Below are 24,758 nucleotides of genomic sequence, written 5' to 3' on the forward strand. Positions count from 1 at the left end.
CTTCTGGAAATGTCTGACATCTCCTTCAGGAACTACTGGGATCGTCTCCGGAAACGAATGAAATCCAAGTTGGAAACCACTGGAATACTCATCAGGAATGTCTGGAATTACTCCGTGAATGTCTAGAGCAACCGGTGGGAATATGTGGAATACACTTCAAGAACGATTCTAATCGGAAATGTTGTGTATCTGATTCAGGAACTGTTGGAATCGTCTGAAATCCAAGTTGGAAACCGCAGGAATACTCATCATGAATGTCAGAAATTACTGCTGGAATTTCTGGAACAACCAGCGAGAATGTCTGGAATTCTCTTCACGATCGATTCAAATTGAAAATGTCTGGTATCTTTTTCAGGAACTGCTGAAATCGTCTCTCGAAACGTCTGGAATCCAAGTTGGAAACCGCTGGAATCCTCATCGGGAATGTCCGGAACTACTTCTGGAAATGTCTGGTATCTCCTTCAGGAATTGCTGGAATCGTCTCTGGAAAAGTCTGAAATCCAAGTTGGAAACCACTGAAATCCTCATCGGGAATGACCGGAATTACTTCGGAAATGTCTAGAGCAACCAGCGAGAATGTCTGGAATACCCTTCACGAACGATTCAAATCGGAAATGTCTGGTATCTCTTTCAGGATCTGTTAGAATCGTCTCCGGAAACGTCTGGAATCCAAGTTGGAAGCCGCTGGAATCCTCATCGGGAATGTCGGGAATGTCTGGTATCTCCTTAAAGAACTGCTGGAATCGTCTGAAATCCAGGTTGAAAACCGCTGGAATTCTCATCGGGAATGACCGGAATTACTTCGGGAATATCTACAGCAACCGGCGGGAATGTCTGGAATACCCTTCACAAACCATTCAAATCGGGGACAGTTGTCAAAAATGACATCAAGATGCCTAACCGAAGTCGATAGTTTTCAATCGGACAAGTAGGCTTACTCAGATCGGCTTGAGCCTTTAGTGTGAGAATTTGACAGATGGAAGTTGACAGTGTTGCCAAATTTGGCCATTTACGGGAGCAATGGATTTTGATAAAGCTTCGTTACGTTAGATATGAACGATCCACAGGAATCCATTCCGTCCAACGCGTCGTTTCTGTATATGCACATCTGGTGGAAAGTCGACAGTTGTATATATCATCGGTGATGGAATCCAATATCTGCCGTAATCAAATCGGCAAGCAACGGGATTGAAGTGAAATGATCGGGAATGGTAAAAAATGTCGCTCGTGTGGGATCCACATTTAAGGCACGAAGGCATATGACATTGACGATGATGGAACCAATTTGATTAGCTGAGTAACCCGCTTGCGGAGCTGGCAGTGAAGGCAGTCAGTGGACAACGGGTAGAGGGTAGTTAATTAAGCAAGGGTTTCTGGGATGGCCAAGTGGAACACGTGTGCCCGGAGCTCGCTCTAATGCAATCTGCTCGGCTGACTGAATGACTGTGGGTGCGTGACAGTAATCCAGTTTGCGGCAATACTGTGGTTGATTCAATTTTTGTGTTAAAGCCTATAAATACTCAGCGAAACTTTTCCACCCGACAAGTGACGGTGGTCGGGGTAGGAGAGTTTGAAAATCAATTCCACCCTCGCAAAACTCGGATCAAGAAGAATTTAGGACCATTAAAAATCATAACGCCAAATTAACCAAACGCCGCGGCGGTGCAGTACAAACGGGAATCGCAGGAGAAGCGAAGTCGTTTGGAAATTAACTAATTAAGGGTGCCTTCCAAATCGAGGTAGGAAAATGTCTACCAAGGGATGCGTACAATAGTGGGACATGCGTTCTGGGTTTGGGCTGTTCCACTTGAATTGGATGGAAAGCAACCAGATAAGCAGCAGCCAGCATCCCTTGGAAGAGAGCGGACGACAGGAAAAAGTACAGACCGATAGGAAAACGAAAGTTAATTGGAAAAGTTTTGCCGTGTTTGGTACCGTTTATCTTTCGAAAGTTGGTGCAAGGTAATGCGGGAAGCGATGGGTATAGGTTTGACTGTTGTTTTCGTTGTTGTGTGGAGAAACTGCCTTGGCATCGCTTCCGGTGCGTAGTACCTCAGGCGTCGCAAAGGTTGAATTGGGTTGTTATAGAAAAGTCACATTATGAATTTTGCAGAATGGTCACATTGTTTGGAAACTCTAATTGGGAATGTTGAAACTGCTGAATAAAACGGAATTTTCCCTAAGGTTTGGTGCTGCAAGGTTCAAAATTGTACACAACCTACAGTCAAGTCAACAGGGCTGAAAAAAAAAACACTGAAATTCATCAAAGTTCACTATGGATGAAACATTTATTTCGAAGTGAATACTGGTGATTTTTTCAACCCGTCAGTCAACTCTTCATAACGCGATATTGATGGGTAGAAAATCCTCGCCAACTGACAAATCGATATTACTTTATAGTACGTTCAGACTACAGAGTTGTAACATGTTATAGCGCTATCTTATTGTTATTTTCTTTGTTGCAATTATTTGACAACCGTTATAACATGTTATAACTCTCCACTCTGGACAGCGTTTTAAACCCTCCGAATACCATGAAACATCGCATAATTGTTCGCACGGCCAATGAGATCATCACAAATTTGAACATTCCTTGTAATCGAGCATTCAAAAACCTGAACACCCCTCATTTTGTAGGTGTGTACCAGAGACGATGTTTAATAAGAGACGCGCGAAGACTGAAGCCAAAAGTTCCAATCGAACCGTCAAACGCAGTTCCAATCGAGCAATGTCAATAAACACGAGCGCTTTACGAGGAAAGCGTGAGGAGTATTGAGATTGCGGATGAAATTCAATTTTTGAGATTTAAATAATTATAATTGAGTTTGCGTATGAAAAGTGCAATTGGATGCTTTTTGACTTTTGGAATACAAATAAAACAATTAAGATCATTTTTTTGCATCAATGTCAAAAAGCAAATATTTTTAAAACATTACAAAGCCGCTGATCGACTGTCAAGTTTTTATTCACTGGATTTGCATTGCTGATGAATACAAAGTCAGAACATTTTGAACCTATGTTTTATGTGAAAATCGCAACAGTCTTCAAAAATAGTGATTTGCAATAGCATCATCAAGGTAGCTAACCGGACTGGAATATTTTTGTTATTCGCCAGCTGTATTCTCGTTATGTTCTCACGAAATATGCGCTCCAGTGCAACAAAAAACATATGCACAGGCCCTGTAATGTTGATCAAGGCGTTTCTGATGTAATCTGTCAATTTGGGGGAAAAATGTCTAAAAAGGTATTTTCGATTACTTTTTAAAGGGACGTATCTGCTTTTGTAAACAATGCATTTGATCGTCGGTTTGGCGTATCTGGTAGCTCACCCACGGTAGTGTTAGCATGCGTGGGCGAGTTACCAGTTAAGCCAATTCGACGAGCAAATGCATTGCTTTCAAAGCAGATACGTCCTTTTCGAAAAAGAAATCGCGATTTCATTCATACACACTTAATCTAGCGCGGTAACCTCGGCATTTACTTTTGCTGATATATTTGCAAAACGCTGATATCTCAGAAAAATTATATTTGTTAGCTGAGTCTCGGCAATTGTTTTACTGAATCTCAGCAAAATAAATTGCAGAACTACTCGGCTGTTAGAATCTCGGCTAAAAAAAAATTAAGTGTGTACAGGGTAGGGCATGAATCGCAGATTGCAGAATTTTTCGCAACGCTTTGTAAAATATCCCCTCCAATGTAGTCTATTTGGTTTTATTTTGTATGGTTTATAAAACATCGTCTCTGGTGTGTACATGCAAAATGATGCTTCTATTTTGATTTTGACATTTGCTCTTCAGTTATGAAAATGAGATCCAATCAAGAGGAGCAACACATTAAAATTTTGCACGTGCATCCAGGGTGTCATAATATCAGCTTCAATCGACCAAATCGATGCGACGCAGAGACTGCTGGCTTTCTTTATCTGTTCAAGTCGAACAGCGTCGCAGCATCAAAGATTTCAAATTAACAAGATATCCCACTAATCAATTGCCTTATTAATGGATACACCACCTTTATGTGATCGCAGTGCCATCTGGTGAGTGCACATTGGAACTGTCGGGAGTCCCCCGCCAACTTCACCATCAGGGCTAATTAATTTAGAAGTGTCAGCCGAGGGAAGAAGACGATATCATGTTCGATGTCATCATCATTATATTGCGATAACGAGATTCTATTTTTTTGGTGATTGCTCCGTTTTTCAATCATTATGCAACAGAAAGCAATCACACATCCACGCTCGCATCATGATGGTCTTATAATATGTTTTGCTTTCAAGTGAAAGAGTCTCCAATATCGTCACCGACCGGTATCAGGAAGATACAAATCTCTAATAGTAATTGCATAGAAGTAATCATGGAAAAAACATGCCCTCTCTCTTAAGAATTATTCCAACACCCACTGAATATGCAACGTATCGGAATCATTGCTAAAAAAGCTAAGGGTTTTGTCCAAAGCACGATCGCATTGTTGACGTAGAACTACGAGATTGTTTTTGATGCTCCATTCACTAGTATATTAATAACAAAATAAATGGCTTAAAAACTTAACTCCAAAATGAACAATTCATTATTCAAATTTTTGAAATTGGGTGATTATTGAATTAATCCTAAAATTAGGATTACCTTTGGCCGCTTTCTTGTTGGCTAGACACAATCGAACGCGTTCAGTAACAGCCCGCGTCTGTTTCGCCGGTTTCCCTGCCTCCTGGTCTCTCACACGCTTCCGATAATCGCGGAGATATTCTCGATAAACACTTATTTCACTTCGAATATTGACTCTATCCAACGCGGAGTGTAAACAGTGAAGCACTTACTGTACCAATTGGAATATACAGAGAATGCTACAATGCATTATCACGATGGTGTTTCAATATGATGTCTGTGTTTGGGAAACAATCACAACATTAAATTTTGATTGCCTTTCTCTTTGCACACGCCGGTTTGATATCAAGTAGCGACCCTCTCCCTTTACATGTTCAGAGTAGGTGACAGCATCACGGATCACATTTTCCAGGAACACCTTCAGCACATCTCGTGTTTTCTCGTAGATCAGACCGGAGATACGTTTGACACCGTCACGGCGAACCAGACGACGGATGGTGGTTATCATTAAGAGCCTTGCGATGACGCTTGGTGCCTTCTTTACCAAGATCTTTTCCTCCTTTGCCACGACCAGTCATTATTGCTTGTTAGGTAGAAGAGTGGACTACCTAACATGCAAACACCTTCACAAAAACAAAATAATACGCGTCAAAAATGTAGTGTAATATTACTTGCCAAAAAGGACAAAATTATCATTTATACAGTGCATGAACTGACATTACACTGCTTTTACTGCATTTGTTTATTTTTGTGGCCTTAAAATTTACATGAGATTTTCGACATGGTTGAAGGGCATCTTCTTGGATGTAATATTAAAATTAATTTTTTGCTGTATTCAAACTGCTGCTATTGCTGCTTCTGCTGCCTGCTCACCACGCTGTTCGTAGCGAAAATTAGCTGAGGCTAGACAGCAGCGCACTTTTATATCTTTTCACGTTAAAGCAGAATGATGTGCAACCAAGTGGTACTCGATTATGACGACTGGGTTCGGGAAGAACGTTTATTGCATGAAAACAGTGACCACATTACCACTTTTTCAATAGTTTCTTGTTAAAAATCATCGGTTTGAAGCATTACTATTGATGCGTAGACATATTTCTGATCGATTGGTGATAAAATAATTGAAATTGGTCCAGAGGCAGCTGACTTATTAATGTTCAAAATTTTTCATAATTTTGTTACATGGTCCATTTTCGGTTTTCACAAAGTGTACCCCCATATAGAAATCATAAACGTAGTCTTACGTCAAAAAGTTATAAAATATGTCGTCTACCTTGTCGAACACAGCACGCATTCTATTAAAAAATTACGTTGGAATAATGATTTTATAACGTAGGAAGATATTTGTCAACACCGGCGAATGTGAACGCAAATGGAAGCTGTCGAAAATGAATGATGACGATGAGTGATGACACCGCTCCGTGGTTTGAGTTGCGTTGTACCAACAATCAATTCGAAACTAACGATTTTAAATTGGCTCACTACTTGACTAGCCTATTGGTCCCAAGCAAACGATAAACGTACCCCATTCTAGTCGAAATTCTAGTACTACATTATGTTTGTTTTGATTTGCTATGAAAGTTTGACAGATGAAATGAGGGGTTCGTGGATTTTCCTATGTTTCGAGGGGTGCATCGATTAGCTTGGGACCGAAGATAGTACCAGAGCTGAGCCAAAAAGTTGAGCACTTATCTTCGGGACCTTCTGGTCTTAGAGTTACCTCTATGGTTCAACCATAGAGGTAACTCTAAGACTAGAAGGTCGCGAAGAAACGTGCTCAACTTTTTGGCTCACCTCTGGTACTATCTTCGGTCCCAAGCTTGTCGAATCACCCCTCGAAACATAGGAAAAACCAATAACCCCTCATTTTATCTGTCAAACTTTCATAGCGAATCAAAACAAACATTGCGTAGTACTAGAATTTCGACTAGAATAGGGTACGTTAATCGTTTGCTTGGGACCAATAGGCTACTAAAGTGGTGAGCCAATTTAAAATCGTTAGTTTCGTATTGATTGTTGGTTCAACCAACAATCAATACGAAACTAACGATTTTAAATTGGCTCACCACTTTAGTAGCCTATTGGTCCCAAGCAAACGGTTAACGTACCCTATTCTATTTGAAATTCTATTACTACACTATGTTTGTTTTGATTCGCTATGAAAGTTTGACAGATAACATCAGGGGTGTGTGGATTCATGCAGAACATGCAGGGGTGAGTGAAATAGCTTGGGACTGCTTGGGACCGTTGTTCTGGTACTGAGTGAGCCAAAAATAATAATGATTTTCTTCGGGACCCAGCGGTCTTAGAGTTACCTCTATGGTTCAACGGTGTCTCGTCCCAAATCGTTTGGCGCTGTTATTCGTTTCTTTAATGTGGTGTTTACACTTAGGCTAGTTCACTAGCGCTAATGGGCTCGATGCTAGCAAAAACGCTCACCAGCATAATATAAACAGGGCATCAGCGTCTATCAGCATGAAATTTCAGGAGCAACTGAAATTCGTGCTAGTTGGCGAGTACACTAGCGCGAGTAAATCCGCACAGATGTAAACACCCAACAAATTTCAAAGAGTGAAGGGGGTCTGGTATTTTAAATTGGCTTACTACTTGACTAGCCTATTGTTCCCAAGCAAATCGATTAACGTACCCCATTCTAGTCGAACTTCTAGTACTACACTATGTTTGTTTGATTCGCTACACGGCGAATGAGAACGACCCAAATTTGAGTTTAGTTCACTCATAATCGCCAAAAGTGCAGGAACTCAGCGATGAGTAAAATTTGTCTCAGTCTCCTGTGGAAAACCTAAAAAATCTGCCGGAAAATGAGGAAATTGACGAAAATTTTATTCAGTCTCGGAGTAGTACCAATCCAATCTTTACTTTTCTCAAATTCGGGAATTTTTCCCTGGAAAATCCTGGAAAAACCTGGGAAAACATGAGGCAAATTTACTCATCGCTGAGTTCCTGCACTTTTGGCGATTATGAGTGAACTAAACTCAAATTTGGGTCGTTCTCATTCGCCGTGTATGAAAGTTTGACAGATAAAATGAGGGGTTCGTGGATTTTCCTATGTTTCGAGGCGTGCATCGATTAGCTTGAGACCGAAGAGAGTACAAGCAACAATCAATACGAAACTAACGATTTTAAATTGGCTCACTACTTGACTAGCCTATTGGTCCCAAGCAAATCGATTAACGTTTCCCATTCTACTATAAATTCCAGTACTACACTATGTTTGTTTTGATTCGCTATGAAAGTTTGACAGATAAAATGAGGGGTGATTTGATTTTCTTATGTTTCAAGGGGTGAATCGATTAGCTTGGGACCGAAGATAGTACTAGAGCTGAGCCAAAAAGTTGAGCACGTTTCTTCTGGACATACTAGTCTTAGAGTTACCTCTATGGTACAAGAGCTGAGCCAAACAGTTGAGCACGTTTCTTCGGGACGTTCTGGTCTCAGAATTACCTCTATGGTGATAGAGTGTTCGTGAAAGGGATTGAAAGCCATAATGAGGTTTCGGTTAACTAGAAAATCGACCTAACTTACATTGAAAGCAATGGGCAAAGCAACAACGAGCAGATCCACAGCCTGCCTTTCCTTCTAAGCGTACTTCTTTTTCATTTTCGTTTCTTGCTCGAGCTCATTTTAGAGCTTCGAAAATGTAGATCCCCTGCGTGCATCTCGAAAATCCGAACTACTCACACTTCAAATGAACTTCAAACAGCTTTCTAAGCTCACTAAGAAACTGTTGAAGATCGCTAAGAAACATCTGGTTTGGCAAGCTATCTGTAACTGCGGCTCGAAAAGCGATATTTGTATTGCAACCGGGACCGTCAACCAGGAAATTTACGTGAACGAGTGTCTGCTGCCTTTTCTGAAGCAACTCGGCTGCCCCATAGAACTAACTCTAAGACCAGAAGGTCCCGAAGAAAGGTGGTCATTTTTTGGCTCAGCTTTGGTACTCTCTTAGGTCCCAAGCTAATGGGTGCACCCCTCGAAACTTTCATAGCAAATCAAAACAAACATAGTGTAGTACTAGAATTTCGACTAGAATCGGGTACGCTTATAGATGTACTTGGGACCAATAGGCTAGGCAAGTAGTGAGCCAATTTAAAATCGTTAGTTTCCACCGGTTGGTTGTACCGTGCTGTTTTGCACATTACGGGAAAAAAGTCTGGTGGTGCCCAAGGACAAGCACCCTCCCAACAAGCAAGAGCTCCGCCCTATCGAAAACTATTGGGCCATCGTCAAACGGAACCGGAAGAAGACCCAACAAACTGCTGGAAGCGAGAAGCGGCATTCTACGGCGAACAAAGTGAACGAGGTGGCTGTACAGAATCTGATGGCAGAAGTTAAACGAAAGGCCCTGCAGTTCGGATTCGGTCAACCCGAAGCTTTCGGTATTTTTGACGTAGGACTACGTCTTTAATTTCTATACTGGGGTACACTTTGTGAAAACCGAAAATGGAACATGAAACAAAATTATGAAAGATTTTGAACATTAATAACTCAGCTGCCCCTGGATCAATTTCAATAATTTTATCACCAATCGATCAGAAATATGCCTACGCCTATTGCCTATTGCAAAAGTGGTAAAGTACAAATAAAAAATGATATTTTTTTTCACTGTTTTCATGAAATGAACGTTGTTTCCAAACGCAGTCGTCATAATCGAGTACCACTTGGTTGCACATCATTCTGCTTTAACCTGAAAAGATATAAAACAACGCTGCTGTCTAGCCTCAACTCATCATCATTCTCTGCTTGATCGTCAAGCAGTTCAGTTCGGTGTTAGCTCGTGTTAGTTGTTTGAAAAGTTCGTGGCGATATTGTTCGCGCTCTCTCTTTCGCGGTTTATCGTGCATGTGTGTGTGCCCCGTAATGGGGAAGCATCGGTCGCGAAGCCCGGCGAAGGTCCAAAACCCCGGTGAAGGAAGCTCCGGTGTGCCTATCTCGAACAGGTTTGCTGTTCTCCCCATGGATGGGAATATCCAGCCAGCTGTGTTGGACAAACGCAGCAGGAAGAGGAAGAAGAATCGAGGCCAGTCCGATGGCACGATTGGTCTAGACGATGCCTCTGCGACGAACGGAGATTTCGGTGACGCTGCCGATAAAGAAAATGCTGGCGACATGAGCGCGGCAAGAGTGAAGCTACCTAGACTGGTAGTGAAAAATGCCCATCTCAACGAGCTCATCGCAGATCTGGCGTCGCTGGGTGTCAAAGCCGAATTCAAATTGGGCAGAGTCGGCACCAAGGTGGTGCTCCGTACCAAAATGGAGTATGACTTGGTCATCGCCCACCTGAGGACTTCCAAGGTGGAATTCTTCACCCACGACATCCCCGGTGAAAAACCGTTCAAGGTCGTCATCAGGGGCCTACCAAATTTCGACCCGAAGTTTATCGAACATGAAATCAGGGACCGGTACAAGCTGGCCCCAAGTGCCGTGTATGGAATGACAAGAAGAGACGAAATGTGAAGGCGTATCCGGATAGCCTTTTCCTGGTACACTTCCAGAAGGGAACGGTGACGCTCAATGCACTGAAAGCCATCCGGTCCATCAATTCCATCATCGTTCGCTGGGAGCCATACCGTGGCGGCCATCGCGATGTGACTCAGTGCCAGCGGTATCTGAACTTCGGACACGGTACCCGCAACTGCAACATTAAGCCACGCTGCGGAAATTGCGCTCAAGACCATGCCACCTCCGAATGTGCTGCGGATGAAGCTGTGGCGTCCAAATGCGCCAACTGTGGTGGTGCTCACCAAGGATCCAACAAACAGTGCCCTAAACGCGAGGATTTCAAGCGCATCCGAAATCAAGCGTCCACCAACAATCAACCAGCACGAAGGAAGGATAAGGCCCCGGCTTTCAGGACGGAGGACTTTCCGCCTCTTCATGGACAAGCAAATCCCAGGGTGCGATCCGCGCCCCCTCAAGAAACGTCTGGATCTTCTGCTGGACAAAGCTCTCCATCGCCCCCTGGATTCTGGAGGCAACCAACAGCTCAAACAAATAATCCCGATCTGTTCTCAGCAGATGAACTGAAGGAGATTTTTATCAACATGACCGGTGCTCTACGTAAGTGCCGCAATAAGCCCGAACAGATCCAAGTGCTCGGTAAGTTCATCGTCCAATATGGTGTCTAAACCGCTAACCATCGCTACCTGGAACGCTTGCTCTGTAAGAGCTAAACAGATTGAGCTTGCCGACTTCCTCCGCAAGCATAGCATCGACGTGGGTCTTCTAACGGAAACCCACCTAAAGTCCGGTGACAGCTTCTGGTTGCCTGACCACAACATTATCCGGCTTGATCGCACCAGCTCCAGGGGGGTGGTGTAGCGGTCATCGTCAGAAAGGGAATCAAGTTTTGCACTCTGCCCCACATCCGCACTTCTATCATCGAGGCCATTAGTGTGGAGGTGGAATCACCAACTGGAAACGTCCGGTTTATCGCAGTTTACTGCCCACGTCAGTGTACCACAAGCATCGGATTAGGAATCCAATTCAAGAAGGACCTGACCGCCATCACCCATACTAGCTCCCGATTGATCGTTGGGGGCGACCTGAACGCCCGCCATGAAGCTTGGCGGAACTACCAGCGGAACCGGAACGGATGTCTATTGTTCGACCACGCACAACATGGACTGTACACTGTGCAATTTCTGGACGAACCAACTTTCATCTCTCCGACGGGAAATCCCTCCACGCTGGACTTCTTCCTGTCGAACATCGGACTATCCAAGCCGGAGGCGCACAACGATCTCAGCTCCGACCACCAACCGGTGGTAACTGAAGTCGGTGTCAACGTGGTTCCTGCTAGAAGCTGCCTGCGTAATGACTACCACCATGTCAACTGGGTGCAGTACGGACGAATGGTGGACAGCAACATCGATGAAAATCCACTGCTCGACACCGTAGATGACATCGACCGGGCGTTGGAAGGACTCCAACAGGCCATATCCGAGGCTGACGAGACATGCGTTCGACGAGTTCCTGTCAGGGGTAAGTTTGTTGCTATTGATTCCCACACCCATTTATTGATTCGATTGAGAAATGTGCGTAGACGCCAGTTTCAGAGGACTGGAGACCTGGGCAAAAAACGTGTAATGGCCGATCTGAACAGGCAGATTGCTTCCAAAATGGACTCACTCCGAAATGAAAGTTACGGGCGTGTTGAAGGCTCCCGGGTTTGACGATATATTCAACTTGATCTTGAAGAGACTCAGCATGAAAGTGCAGTCTCTTCTAACCGCTATCTTCAACAGATGTTTGGAACTGCACTACTTTACAAGCATCTGGAAAGTAGCAAAAATCATACAAATCCGCAAGCCCGGTAAGGATCCAACATTGCCTTCAACCTACAGACCAATCATCCTCCTTTCAGCGCTGAGCAAATTGTTCGAGAAACTCATTCTCAATCGATTGCTCAAGTTTGTCGAGGAACACAACACTCTCCTTCCGGAACAGTTTGGTTTCAGAAAGGGACACTCCACCAATCACCAGCTAGTGCGGGTGATGAATAACATCCGAAGTAACAAAGCTGCATCAAAGTCCACAGCCATGGCCTTGTTAGACGTCGAGAAAGCGTTTGATAATGTCTGGCACAATGGGCTTGTATTCAAGCTTTGTAACTTCAACTTTCCATTACATCTGGTTAAAATCACCCGACCAAAGGTCGTTTAAGGTATCGTTGAATGGTTGTCTTTCCGACCCGTTTTCCATCCCAGCAGGAGTCCCGCAAGGCAGTCTGCTGGGCCCCTTGCTTTACAGCATTTACACTTCCGACATTCCTCCCCTTGGAGACGGTTGCGTGTTTTTCCTGTTCGCAGATGATACCGCAATAGCCGTCAAAGGAAGGATGCCTCGCGAAATAACGAACAAACTTCAACGATGCCTTAACACCTTTGCTGATTATGCCACCACGTGGAAAATCAAAATCAATGCCTCCAAAACACAAGCGATCATGTTCCTCCATCGGCAATCGCCCAAACTGAAACCGGCTCCATCTTGTACTGTAATCATGGATGGCACAAGGGTTGAGTGGTCCGCCGAAGTAACCTATCTCGGAATGTTGTTCGATGAAAAGCTCCTCTTCCGTTCGCATGTGGAGAAAACCGTAATTAAGTGTTCTGCCTTGGTTAGGTGTCTGTATCCGCTGATTTGCCGCAGATCCCGCCTCTCAAGGGTGAACAAACTGGCCGTCTACAAACAAATCATAGCACCTGCGATCCTCTACGCAGCTCCGGTGTGGGAATCATGTGCACAGACTCACAGGAACAAAATTCAGGTAGCTCAGAATAGAGTGCTGAGGATGGTTCTTGATCGTCCTTTCGACACTAGAATAACAAATTTACACGAAGAGGCAGGCATTGCCAAAATAGATTCCAAAATTGACGAAATTAAGACTAAATTTGCAGAAAAATGTAATTTATCAGAACATGCTTTGATAAGCAATTTGTATATAGTAGGTTAGGTGTATATAGTAGTTGTAGGTTAGTTGTAGTTGTAAATAGTAGTTATAAGTAGTCTCCTTTTTTCCAATTCAATACAAACCAATCCCACCAAGGTGGTCATACTTTCAAATAGGCCTGATAGGACTAGTAACTGTAAATAATAATTAAAATCTCAAATGAACTAAAGTTGAAAAGACGCATCTGTGTCACTTGAAAAATTCATAAATGTAAACCACACAAACACAAGAAATAAAGATTATTTTAAGTAAGTAAGTAAAGCCTCAACTCATTTTCGCTTCGGTCGCAGTGATGAGCAGACAGCAGAAGCAGCAAAAGCAGTCTTCTGGCTCGCCGTGGCGGTGTCAAACGTGTCTCCGGTCTGATCTACGAGGTGTGCCGAAGTTGTTCTTGGAAAATGTGATCCGTGATCCTGTCACCTATACTGAACACGCCAAGCGTAAACGGCCATCGATGTCCTCTACGCTTTGAAGCGAGAGACGAACTCTGTATCATTTCGGAGGTTAAATCATCACCAACTTTGGTAACGAAACGGCCCTTTTCTGGTCCAACAAGCTTATTACAGTAAAAAGTTAGAATAGAATTTATCTGCCTTGGTCCATACTCAGAACCACATACCCCCAACGACCACACAAAATGCTCTGCAGAGTTGTAATCTTGTAACCAAACTTTGAAGCAGGGGTGCAAGTGATTTTGATCGATTCTCTTCATCAACTTTTTATTTGAAAAAAAAAACTACAAATTTGGTACGCCTACAAATCAAAAACGGAAAGAGTTAAGATAATAGATGATTGATCAATTAAAAGAACTAAATTTTCTTCACATTTGTTCCGTGCTTTAGCGGTCCTACGTCAAGCTCCCGTTCGTGCCCCTTGGAACAGACCCTTTTACTTTTTTTTTTGGAATAATTTGAATTATTATTAAAAAAATCGATCAATTTACACGCATTCTTGTTTGACCAAATTTTGATCGTAACACCCTTTATTATGAAGAAAATTTTAAGAAAACACCAGAAAGAGGTCTAAAATGAACTCTTAAGGGATTCTAAGATGATTCAAGCAAATTCTTCAGAAAATATTGAAGAAATTCTGTGAAGATAAGGGTATCAAGATGATTCCAACATAGAATTTATTTCGCGGTATTTTTGTCCAATAAAAAATCAATATTCAGTATTTGTAAATATTTGATAAATCAATAACTTCGGGTACGCAAAGCTACATCGTTTTTACACTGTGAAAAATCGTACTTAGAATGAGCCAATGTAAACGAAACTGGAAACAAGAAATATTTCACATGGAACCGTTAAACAATAAAACCATAATGTAAACCGAAACGAGAAACAATCGAAACTTTATATTACAAAAGATTGACTGAGGGAAACGAACACAACGAAGTACAAATGGTCAATAACAAGTTAGCAAATCGCCACCAGTCACACATGTACATCGAATAGAGACTGAGTATATGATTACATTAGAGTTGATATAGTGTTTTAGACAAAAAATACGGATCAACACTGACAGCCTGTATTGAGTTAGTTGTTTGTTTGTTTTTTTTTTCCAGATAAATACATGATTTCCAATTTTAATAAGGAATTGATTCACTCCAATCCAGAAGATGGGATGTTGTCACTCGGATGCGTAATGCGGAAAAACGATCGGAAATGATAATAATTTGCAGTAACTAAACGAGTTATAAGGTAGGCTGTCAAATTATACTTGGACAATCAACTCGACATCGATGTTTATGTTTTATTTTTTTTTTTTAGTTTGATATATAATATACGATATATGTACGTACGCCACACAATTTTGACAGGAAAACAAAACGAATAAGGTAAAGAGATGAACAGGAAAAGTCCAGATGTGATGAGTATGCTTTGAGCGGAAAAATGGATAAAAACAAAAAACGATAATGTCACATTCGGGAATGGTAATGTAAAAACAAAACAAACGGAAGGATGATTCGGAGTTTGTGTGGGTGTGTGTGTGTGTGTGTGTGTGCGAGGTATGAGTCGTAGTAGGCGAAGAATGTTAGTTGATTAGTATTTGTTAGGTTGGAGAAAGAGAAAAACAGGAAAAATCGAAGGCAAATTTGTTTCGGTTGAAGTTTTTGGTAAAATGAATGTTGATAAGAAAATTGTAAACAAACGATTAGCTAGAGAAGAGAGATTCAAATTTTTCACATTTGTTGTGTGTTTGTGTCGAGGGATTTGAAAATCGAAATGAAATAGAAGACGATGAGGATTGACATATATAGAGCTGACTCAGGGTTGGTTTTCCTCGGCTGTAGTGACGGAGTGTGATTTTTCGTTTGATTTTTGCATCTTGTCTTCGGCAGTCGACGGCAGTGGTTGTAAGTTGAGTGAAAAGGTGCCTAGGGTGGTATTGGTAAGCTCGCAGTGGGCCACGCACGCGGTCATGTAGCGTTTGGATCGGTGGCCTACTGCAAGTGCAGGAAGGCTTGCTGCTGTCAAACAAACATCGACGATTTGAGGGGTCTCACTGGTTTGTTTACTTTAAATTGGCATTGCACGCGTTTTTGTTTTGATAATTTTTTTTGTTTTCTTGTGAAGCACACTCTTTCACACGTACGGACACAGTAGGCGTTGTGAATTGGTGAATTGAAAAGAAGAAGGAAATGAAAGATAACGGTTTTTCGCACGGGGAAATGGAAGAAGAAAACGTGGACGACTGGAACAATGAAGAGATGAGGGGATCATAGAAGAATAGTCGCGCAATCGTTGCTTTTGGTTTCCTTTGGTTTTTACTCCGTTGGCGTTTGTCTTTTATTGTATTGTTCATGTATTCACTGGACACGTAGGAACGTTAGTGTTTTTTTGGTTGTATCAAAGCCATTTGGCTTTCGAACAGAGTTCCGCAAAGTCGGAATCACTTTCATAGGTTTTTCAATGTCCGATTATTGATCTGATTGGTTTTGTAGCATATCACACAGACTCACCATTTTGTAATCGTCGATTTTCGAGATCGATCTAAGGAACATGTTGACGCTCACTACTGTAGCCTTATCATCTAGTATTTTTTTCACAGTATTGGTAAGTGTGCGGGCATCACATACACAACAGCAATTATGGAGGAAGGAGATAATGTTCGATAATCATAAAATAACGTATACAAATAGAGAACGGATTAGATGTGTTGAATAATTGGAAAAATGTACGATTTGCATTCTTTATTCGTAAATTTGATTTTGCGAGTTACTATAGTGACGAAACGAAACGGAAGAAATCTAAACAACAGAATCTAGTACGAAACCAACTAAATCTAAGATAAAATTTGCTAAAACTTGTGATCATGACAGGACTGCTAATATACTGTTTTCGCTTGGTTGGATTCGCTAATCGAATAGGTCGTAGAGATGAGTTGATGAATGAAATCGATGCAAATGGTGGGTAGATTGTCTGCACGAAAATTTAAAAAAAAAATGACAACGTGAGATTAATATACATTTTTGTTTCGGATTGTTGTGATATATTTGTGATTTCTTTCCAACAATGACAGCCAATTCACTGTCTCCAGGCGATAGACAATGTACAGAGTTCAGTGTCTGTTGAAATGTAGCGGTTAAGAACAATTTGATATTTACTGATAGATAGTACAGTAGTATTTTCGGATTGACTCAAAATGTGATTTCTACGCAAGGAGAGAGCAGAGAGCATTTGTGAAGGAGTACCATTTTCCTGTTAGAAAACTATAAGTACTGGTCATAGAGATAGAGAGAGTCGTTTTTAAAACAAGTGAGACAACTGAAACAATTATCAAAAAAGTAGTTGTATACATACACTTATGAGTAAATATCGAACTATGGAAAACAAATAGAAATCAATACTAATGTAAACAATGAGATGATAACCACTTCTCTACTGTCAACATTCAGTGAACCGAAAGTTTGTTTTTACTTGTTGTCTGAAAATCATATACCAACCAGAGAGTGACGAGCAGTGCACAATGCATTCGGATTTGATACGGCATAGTGACAGCTAGCTGCTAGATTTCCCACAACGTATCAAATTCATGAAAAACGCATGAATGCACCGCTCTCAAGAATGTGTGTGAAAATACGAACAAAAGAAAACGATAACTCTATTGTTGGGGATGAACAATGACAGCGCAGCTTGCGTTTAGCTATACAACTACTACCAATATTGTTTGTTTATTTACTGCCCATACTGGTCCAACACACTCCGCACGTGCGGCGGCAATACCCGATCCCTCCGTTGACAATTCATTCACATTCAAAGCAGCGCATACTAATACTGATATATGTTCATACCGAGCCAGTTCAGATGGGTAAAATGAAAACAAAAACAAAATAATTCGAGCTAACCAGTTTGTTTTCCTCCCGTTGCCGGAAGGAAACACCTTTTGACATCCAGCGTACTCTCTTTCTTTTGTTATTGTTTTCGATAGCAAGCTCTGCTAAAACTACCATTTCTTTTTTTCTTTTCACTTGCTTCGATGAAAACCGATATCGAAATGTACAGACTAACCGGTGAGGGGGGGAGGGGCACTTTTACCAGTACGAGGGACTTGTTACTTGTGACACTTATAGAAAGAGAAAAATCAAATTCTATCACATTCAATGATTGCAGAAGAATGGAATAAAGTAAACTGAAACCAAATAGAGAAGGAAAGATAGAGTTCCGAAAATGCTAAAATTTAGTTTAATCAAAATGCCATTACGACAAACACATTCACAGTGGAGGAAAATGTTTGATTGAGTTTGTTGAAAGGGTGAATTTTGAGCTTGGAAATGAGATGACAGAATTAAAAAGGAACGCAAAAACAAACGCTACAGGTGAACTGAATGCAGAATTGTCCTTTCCAGAAATCTAAAACGTTGGAAAAAAATATATGAATGCAGCTCAGAACTGCGACTGCCAGCCAACGATTAGTTCACTGAATGTTCGTAAAACAGTTGCTAACGAGATAGAGAAGTGATCACAACCAATTGTTCGATCGTTCCTGGAAACGAAACAAAAGAAAAACTTTCTAAACAGTACAAACAAAAAAAATTACATAATAAAAACCATTCAAGAGGTTTCATTCCGGTTAAGATCAAGGAGAGCGGTCCGGACGGTTCACCGGTGTGCAGTCGGATTGGAGAGAATCAATTGCCGTAATTTCCGAGACTTCGGACTTCAGAGACTAATCGTTGACTGAGTGGAGGGGCATTTTCCAACGGATCCCCGGGGCAGTAGGCGAATCCACCACACTTTGTTCAACCAATCATAGATGGCACTGCACCGAAGTTGTCCAAGTTGCTCTTCATATATTTTTTACCGTGCGAGGAAGACAGAAGAGGGAGAAGGGTGACGGGGGTGGAGCGGGGATCAAACATGATGACAAGTGATCGTGAGGAGGCGGAGGAGGAGGTCAACGAAGCTGTCAAAAACCAAAAGTGATTTGTTTACATAGTTATTTGGCTTCGCCTACTGCTTGCTCACTCTCGGTGGTTTTTTTTTATCGGGGAGGATTATCAAATCTCACTAAAACTGGTTTTATTGGTTTAAATCTGTGTTGGATGTTTTTGCTGTTGTTGTTGTTTGTTGTTGTTGTTGTAGTTGTCTCAAACTTACCATAGTCACGTCATCGATTTTTGAGATACTTCTTACAAAAATGTTGACGCGAACAACGGCGGGGCCATCTTTGTTTTTGAGGGAAGCGTTTGTATTCGATTGTTATTTTTTTTTGGTTTTGTACAATTCGGATTTTTCGTTTTCATTATTATTTGCATATGTGCAACATTTACAGATTTGTACAGGGTCGCACGTATTTCAACAGACACAGATTTGGTTTGCACCCACGGCGGAACACAAGATGTGTCAAAAGCGGGTTTTATGAGCGTGCAGATTTTCGTTTTGGTTTTGATTTTTGTCAGATTATTTTGCGAGATTTATGAAAAAAGAAAGAAGAAGACATTCGTTGAGTCAATTTGGTTGATTTGTAATAGGGTGGATTGTATAATGCTTTTTGTGGTTCGGAAAATATGATGTTAGAACTGAGCAGCTTTCGTTGATTTGACTGAGGAACTCAAAATGTATACGAAACGGAAGCACAAAATTCATAACACTTGACGAAGAAGATAAACATCGAATTGTTGTTCACACTGTATTTGACGAGGATTAAGGTGTAATTATAGATTCGGTGTTTGTTTGGTGCATGGAATTATCTTCTAGGCAGCTGACTGAAAATAAAATATATGTAAAAATATGCAGAATGTTATTTTTTGCAATTGTTCTAAATTTTTTTTTCTTGATTGAACACTGGGTCGTAGCCTCGGTCGAAGCAAAGATATCCGATCATCAAGATGGTCAAGTGAGTGGTTTTCCCAGATAAACCTCAGGAGACATGTCTTTTTTTTTGGTACTTAGCGAACCAGCATTGAACTTTGGAAGGAATCTTCTTAGTATGCTGGTATCCACAAAGCTTGATACTCGGCTTTTTTGCGATGTATTGGAAATAGGGTGATTAGAGGGGGTATTTTTTAAGGTTCAATTTACTTTGATGCATTTTTTAAAAAAATCAAAAGCAGTTTTTTCGACGCATTATTTTAGATTGCAAAAAGCTCGCGTCATTTTGTGTAAAATATCAATCGGAATCGAATAGTGCGAGCTTTTTGCAATGCGTCGGAAAAAACTGCTTTTGAAATTTTCCAAAAAGCATCAAAGTAAATTGAACCTTAAAGCTGACTGACTGGTATTTTGAAATTGCTATAGGCTCTTTTGAAGCACCATAAATTTCGAGTACGCTAGGCGATTTTGAGAGGAAATGTCATCCAAACCGTTTGTTTACATCATAGTGACGATTTTCAAAACTCTAAATAACGTATATTTTACATCTAGCAAATTTCCATCGGGGAAACGATTTCAAGCACCTGCGGTGGGTAAATTAATCAGCGCAGGTGAACATATTTTCCTATGCTAAAAGGTGAAAATTTCAACCCTTATCACTCTTTTGAGGATTCCCCTAGTCACCACCAGAGACTGAAACTATCGCTTGGTTTCTATTGGATTCACCTATTGAATTGGCATATCGAAGTTGGCTCCCGTGGAGAATCCAAACAAGACCGACGGAAAACAAATCAAGGGAAAAAATGATCCTCGATTTTTACAAGTTGTTTCGCAAGTATTTCATGATATTCTGTGAAAATTTCAGCCTTTTTGATGAAGGTATTCTGATATATCTTTGTTCACGCCGAACGTGAACTGCTTAAGAGTATACTTATTTTGACCACCATGACCACCCACCATAGCCCATAGTGCAGAAAGGCAGATTCTCTCCTTGCTACCTTACTTGAGATTCCACTGTTATCGTATCATCCTATCACCTAAACAGCTGATAGCAGTCGATACTGAAAAACAATAGTTTGACTATTTTGAGCCTCTCCACTATTCTTCATAGATCTCATATAATCATTCGGGGCTGACTGGAGGCTATTGTCCTATCTATACCCACAGGATCGATGGATTTTTATAAAGCTGGTCAATCGTATACAAGGACAGTATAGCAGATAGTGTACACTTCCAACCGCTCTCCACCTTTCCCCCCCTTTCCCCAACAGCAATAGCAGCAGCTCAGTAGCAGTAGAATCAAACGAGGAGTTAGTTTGTTGACCGCCGAAGCAAACGGTCCTCTTATGCACGGACAAACTCCGTGCATCGCGCGCCCTCGCTCGACCTGTCGCACCTCTCACCCACAGACTGGGAAAGGGTGTAGTAAGAATTGTTTGGACAATTTTACAGTAAAGTGTTTTTCATGCGTAAGATTACTGCACCCTCGGCCCTGAGTATCGGCCAGTCATTCCCGGCGTCAACAATCTTGGTATTTTGAAAGATAATTAGATAATTCCATTTACTTCAAAAGAACTTCCCTGAACTTCGGCAGAACTTCCCTGAATTTCGGTAGAACTTCTCTGAACTTCGGCAGGACTTCGCTGAACTTCAGCAGGAGTTCCCTGAACTTTGACGAGCCTTCCCTGAACTACGGCAGGACTTTCTTGAGGTTCGGCAGGCCATCACTGAACTTCGGCATGAGATCCCTGAACTTCATCAGGACTTCCCTGATTTCCAAGAATTGAATTGAAAGGACTTCCCTGAACTTCGGCAGGACTTCCCTGATTTTCAAGAATTGAAATGAAAGGACTTCCCTGAACTTCGGCAGAACTTCTCTGAACCTCGGCAGGGCTTCGCAGAACTTCAGCAGAAGTTCCCTGAACTTTGACAGGCCTTCCCTGAATTACGGCAGGACTTTCCTGAGGTTTGGCAGGCCTTTCCTGAGCTTCGGAATGAGTTCCCTGAACTTCATCACGACTTCTCTGATTTACAAGAATTGAAATGAAAGGACTTCCCTGAACTTCGGCAGCCCTTCCCTGAACTTTGGCAGAACTTCTCTGAACTTTGGCAGAACTTCCCTGAATTTCGGTAGAACTTCTCTGAACTTCGGCAGGACTTTGCTGAACTTCAGCAGAAGTTCCCTGAACTTCGACAGGACTTCCCTGAACTACGACAGGACTTCCCTGAGGTTTGGCAGGCCTTCCATGAACTTCGGCATGAGTTCCCTGAACTTCATCAGGACTTCCCTGATTTCCCTGATGAAAGCATTTCCCTGAACTTCAGCATCCCTTCCCTGAACTTCGGCAGGCCTTCCCTAAACTTCGGCAAAACTTGCCTGAACTTCGCAAGGACTTTCCTGAACTTCGGCAGTACTTTTATCAGGGCTTCTCTGAACTTCATCAGGACTTCGCTGAACTACGGTAAGAATTCCCTGAACTTTCAAAATTGAAGCTGTCATTTCAGTAGTACACACTTAGTTTTTTTCTACCGAGCTCGGCTGTGAAAATCTCGACAATTTTTTTTTCTGAGATCTCAGCAAACATTTTATTTGTTTACTGAGATTCAGCTAAGCGCTATCCGAGACTCAGCAATCAAATGTCACTTTTGCTGAGATCTCCGTGAAACTTTTTTTTGCCGAAATTTGCCCAGCCGAGCTCGGTAGAAAAAACTAAGTGTGTAGAATTATTATAATTATACAAGAATATTACGTTTACGAATACGGTCAAAATTTCGATACTTCTTATTTGCCTAATTTGCAATGCTTTTTTCCTTTTCTAATTTTTCATTTTTCTCAACAAAAATATTCCTGAACACCAGCAGGATCTTTTCAAAAACGTTACAGAATTAAATTTTTCCACTGTAGATTAAGTTTTGCAGCATCTCAGATGAATCAATTGATCAGGAAAAGTAAAAAAGTGTTCCGCTTCCTATGTCTCAAGGCTAAAAATTATGCTCACAACACTCTGTTTGACGTTCTCCTATTCACCACCAGAGGTTGAATCGATCGTTTAGTTTCTATTAAAAAGGCCTATAGAATTTTCTTAGAAGCATGTGCCATCATCCACCAGATGGGTTAGTATTTTTGTTTTGATTAGAACAAAGTTGATTTTGTGTGCAGTGATCTTTGACAGTGTGCAAAGAGTGTAGCCACTTTTTCTATTGAGAGAAATATAAGAGCGGAGCGAACTGGATGGTTTTGAGTCAAACGAACTGTCAAAGCCAGAGCCAAACGACTCTTTTGATCACAGGACTGCAACACCTGTCATCTGCGAACAATTCGAGTGAAGCCAAATTTCTCTGGTGCTAATTTGACAGCTGATCCTTTTCCGCTACGATTAAGCTTGGTACATCTAGCGCCGCGTTGCGGACAATAGAGTAAATCAAGACCAACAATTGAAATGGCCTTAACTCCATTTTGTAAACAAACCTTGTAAGGCCATTTTCTCGCGAACCGAAACCTTCATTCGCAAAACTGAACCACAATCGGGTAGAGGAGAATTTTCCCTACCTGTTCATTATGTTGGTTTGCTTTTTCGGACTTCGGTTTGTTTACAAAATGGAGTTAGGGCAATTTCAATTGTTGGTCTTGAAATGTTCTAGATTACGTTATAGTAAAGCATGATTCACGAAATTTATGCTCGTCTATTCGAAAATATAATAGAGGAATTTACGTATTCTCGGCAACCTAAGCAGCGACCTTCTTTCTATAGTCTTTTTCTATATGGGACGCACACATATGCAGCATTGGTTTGTTTATAATCTTTTGCTGCCAGCTGCTCTAACAATTTCAGTCGAAAGAATTGTCAAAAACTGTTTTGAAACGCTTTTACAAAGCTCCAATCTTCTCTAGTGAGAGCGAGTATTGTCGGCAACCAGTTTTTCTTCGGCAACCGTTCCATTTGAACTGCATGTTAATCTGCTGTTCTATTATCGGCAACTCGAAATCAGCTACAATTTGAAGTGCGTGTGTTGCATTTCAAGAAAACCTTGCTAGATTGCTTTTTCTCAGTGGTAAAAATATAGTCAAATTGAAGCTGAAAGCATAAAGAATCGTTTGCATGCATTCAGCGAAGTGTTTTCGTAAGAAAATTCAGTGAAAATAGTGTTTCAATTTGGGTTGCCGAAAATAGTCTGTCATGCCGAAGCCGTCATTTCCCCTACATCAATTTTGGTTTGTTCATTTCAGGAAATTAAGAATGGTTTCGAGGGCATTAGATTGGTTGCCACTTTACCGCATTTGCTGTGAAGTAGCTGAAAAAAAACTGCAGAAACAGCTACAAGCATAAGCTAGCCAAACAGCTTTGGAGAGCGTGTACTCAACTTTTTCACAACCAGTATTAAATTTTTCAGTCGCACTGAATAACAGCAGCCAATAAACGCTAATGTCACTTCTATGCAAATAATAATCAACTTTCAACTTGTAGCTGCAAAACAAAGCTAATAAAGAGAATATATTATTCATTTGATGGCTCCTGCACAACGCACACTCTTGCTGAATAACATAAACATCAAAAGTCAATGGGAATTCAACTCTGCATACCTTAATTCATGCCGAGTGATTGAGTTGTGCCGCACGTGTCTACCAAGGTAAATCAAAGTGTGCGTATCATAATGTCAATATTCCATGAGTTTGGCAGCCCTGAAAGCCATGACTTTTGTGATTGTGTTTACATTCTCAACTTCTCTGACCATGGCTAACATTCACCTTCATTCTCATTGTGGCTCGATGTCCCTTTGAACTATTGATTTCTTGCAGGTATACAGAAAGAAGAGGAGAAACCGGATCGATGAATTCCTGCCTATTAAATTCTCCCCGACTAAAGTAAACCCAGAACCCGAACGGGCGAGACTTCAGTCCTACCCTAGGAGCAACATCGTCGAATCAGTTTAAAATCATCTGATCGACTCGAAAGAGCGTGTGCTCAAAGGTGCCTTCTACAACTAATTACACACTATCAACCGTTCAAGTCTACCAAGCTACGGTCTGATGCAGTTGTGGTTCCTTTCGATGAAAATTATCAAACATCTCCTTCTTATGAGCTGTCATGCTTCGAAAATAGGATTGTCGGTCACCGCAGACTTCAGCGGAAGCGCTTTATCTGACGGAGATAGGAAATCAACAGGACATGGGACTGTTATGCGAATGGCGGCAGTGTAAGTCTGTATAGAACTCGAGAAACTTCCGCTTCTTTTGGAGCAAAATAGACATTTTGAAGCACTCTTCTATAACATGTGACAATACTATCTTGCACCGTTTACTCAAAAATAGGTTGAAGTCTGTTTACTAATAATTGTTAGTTGCCAGATTATATTCCCGCTTTGAACACA

At 41.4% G+C, this 24,758-nt stretch overlaps 2 protein-coding genes across 4 annotated transcripts in view; both read right to left on the minus strand.

The window, feature by feature from the left end:
* The window catches only part of LOC135698974 (uncharacterized), a 330,343-nt gene that overhangs the window by 103,000 nt on the left and 202,585 nt on the right, over nucleotides 1-24,758 (minus strand). The window lies entirely within an intron of this gene.
* Nucleotides 1-24,758, minus strand: part of GluClalpha (glycine receptor alpha 1) — a 313,027-nt gene that overhangs the window by 61,843 nt on the left and 226,426 nt on the right. For 2 of the 3 annotated variants that reach the window (XM_065219135.1, XM_065219134.1), the window contains exon 5: nucleotides 18,675-18,742. In XM_065219135.1, coding sequence (XP_065075207.1) covers nucleotides 18,675-18,742 — 68 coding nt within the window. Of the gene's footprint in view, nucleotides 1-16,036; nucleotides 16,108-18,674; nucleotides 18,743-24,758 lie in introns of all 3 variants that reach the window. The other variant, XM_065219133.1, reaches the window with a different exon arrangement.

This window comes from Ochlerotatus camptorhynchus, unplaced genomic scaffold (genome assembly GCF_037179485.1).
Source record: "Ochlerotatus camptorhynchus isolate MF236.1 unplaced genomic scaffold, CSIRO-AGI_Acam_v1.1 ptg000099l, whole genome shotgun sequence".
NCBI classification, from domain to species: domain Eukaryota; kingdom Metazoa; phylum Arthropoda; class Insecta; order Diptera; family Culicidae; genus Ochlerotatus; species Ochlerotatus camptorhynchus.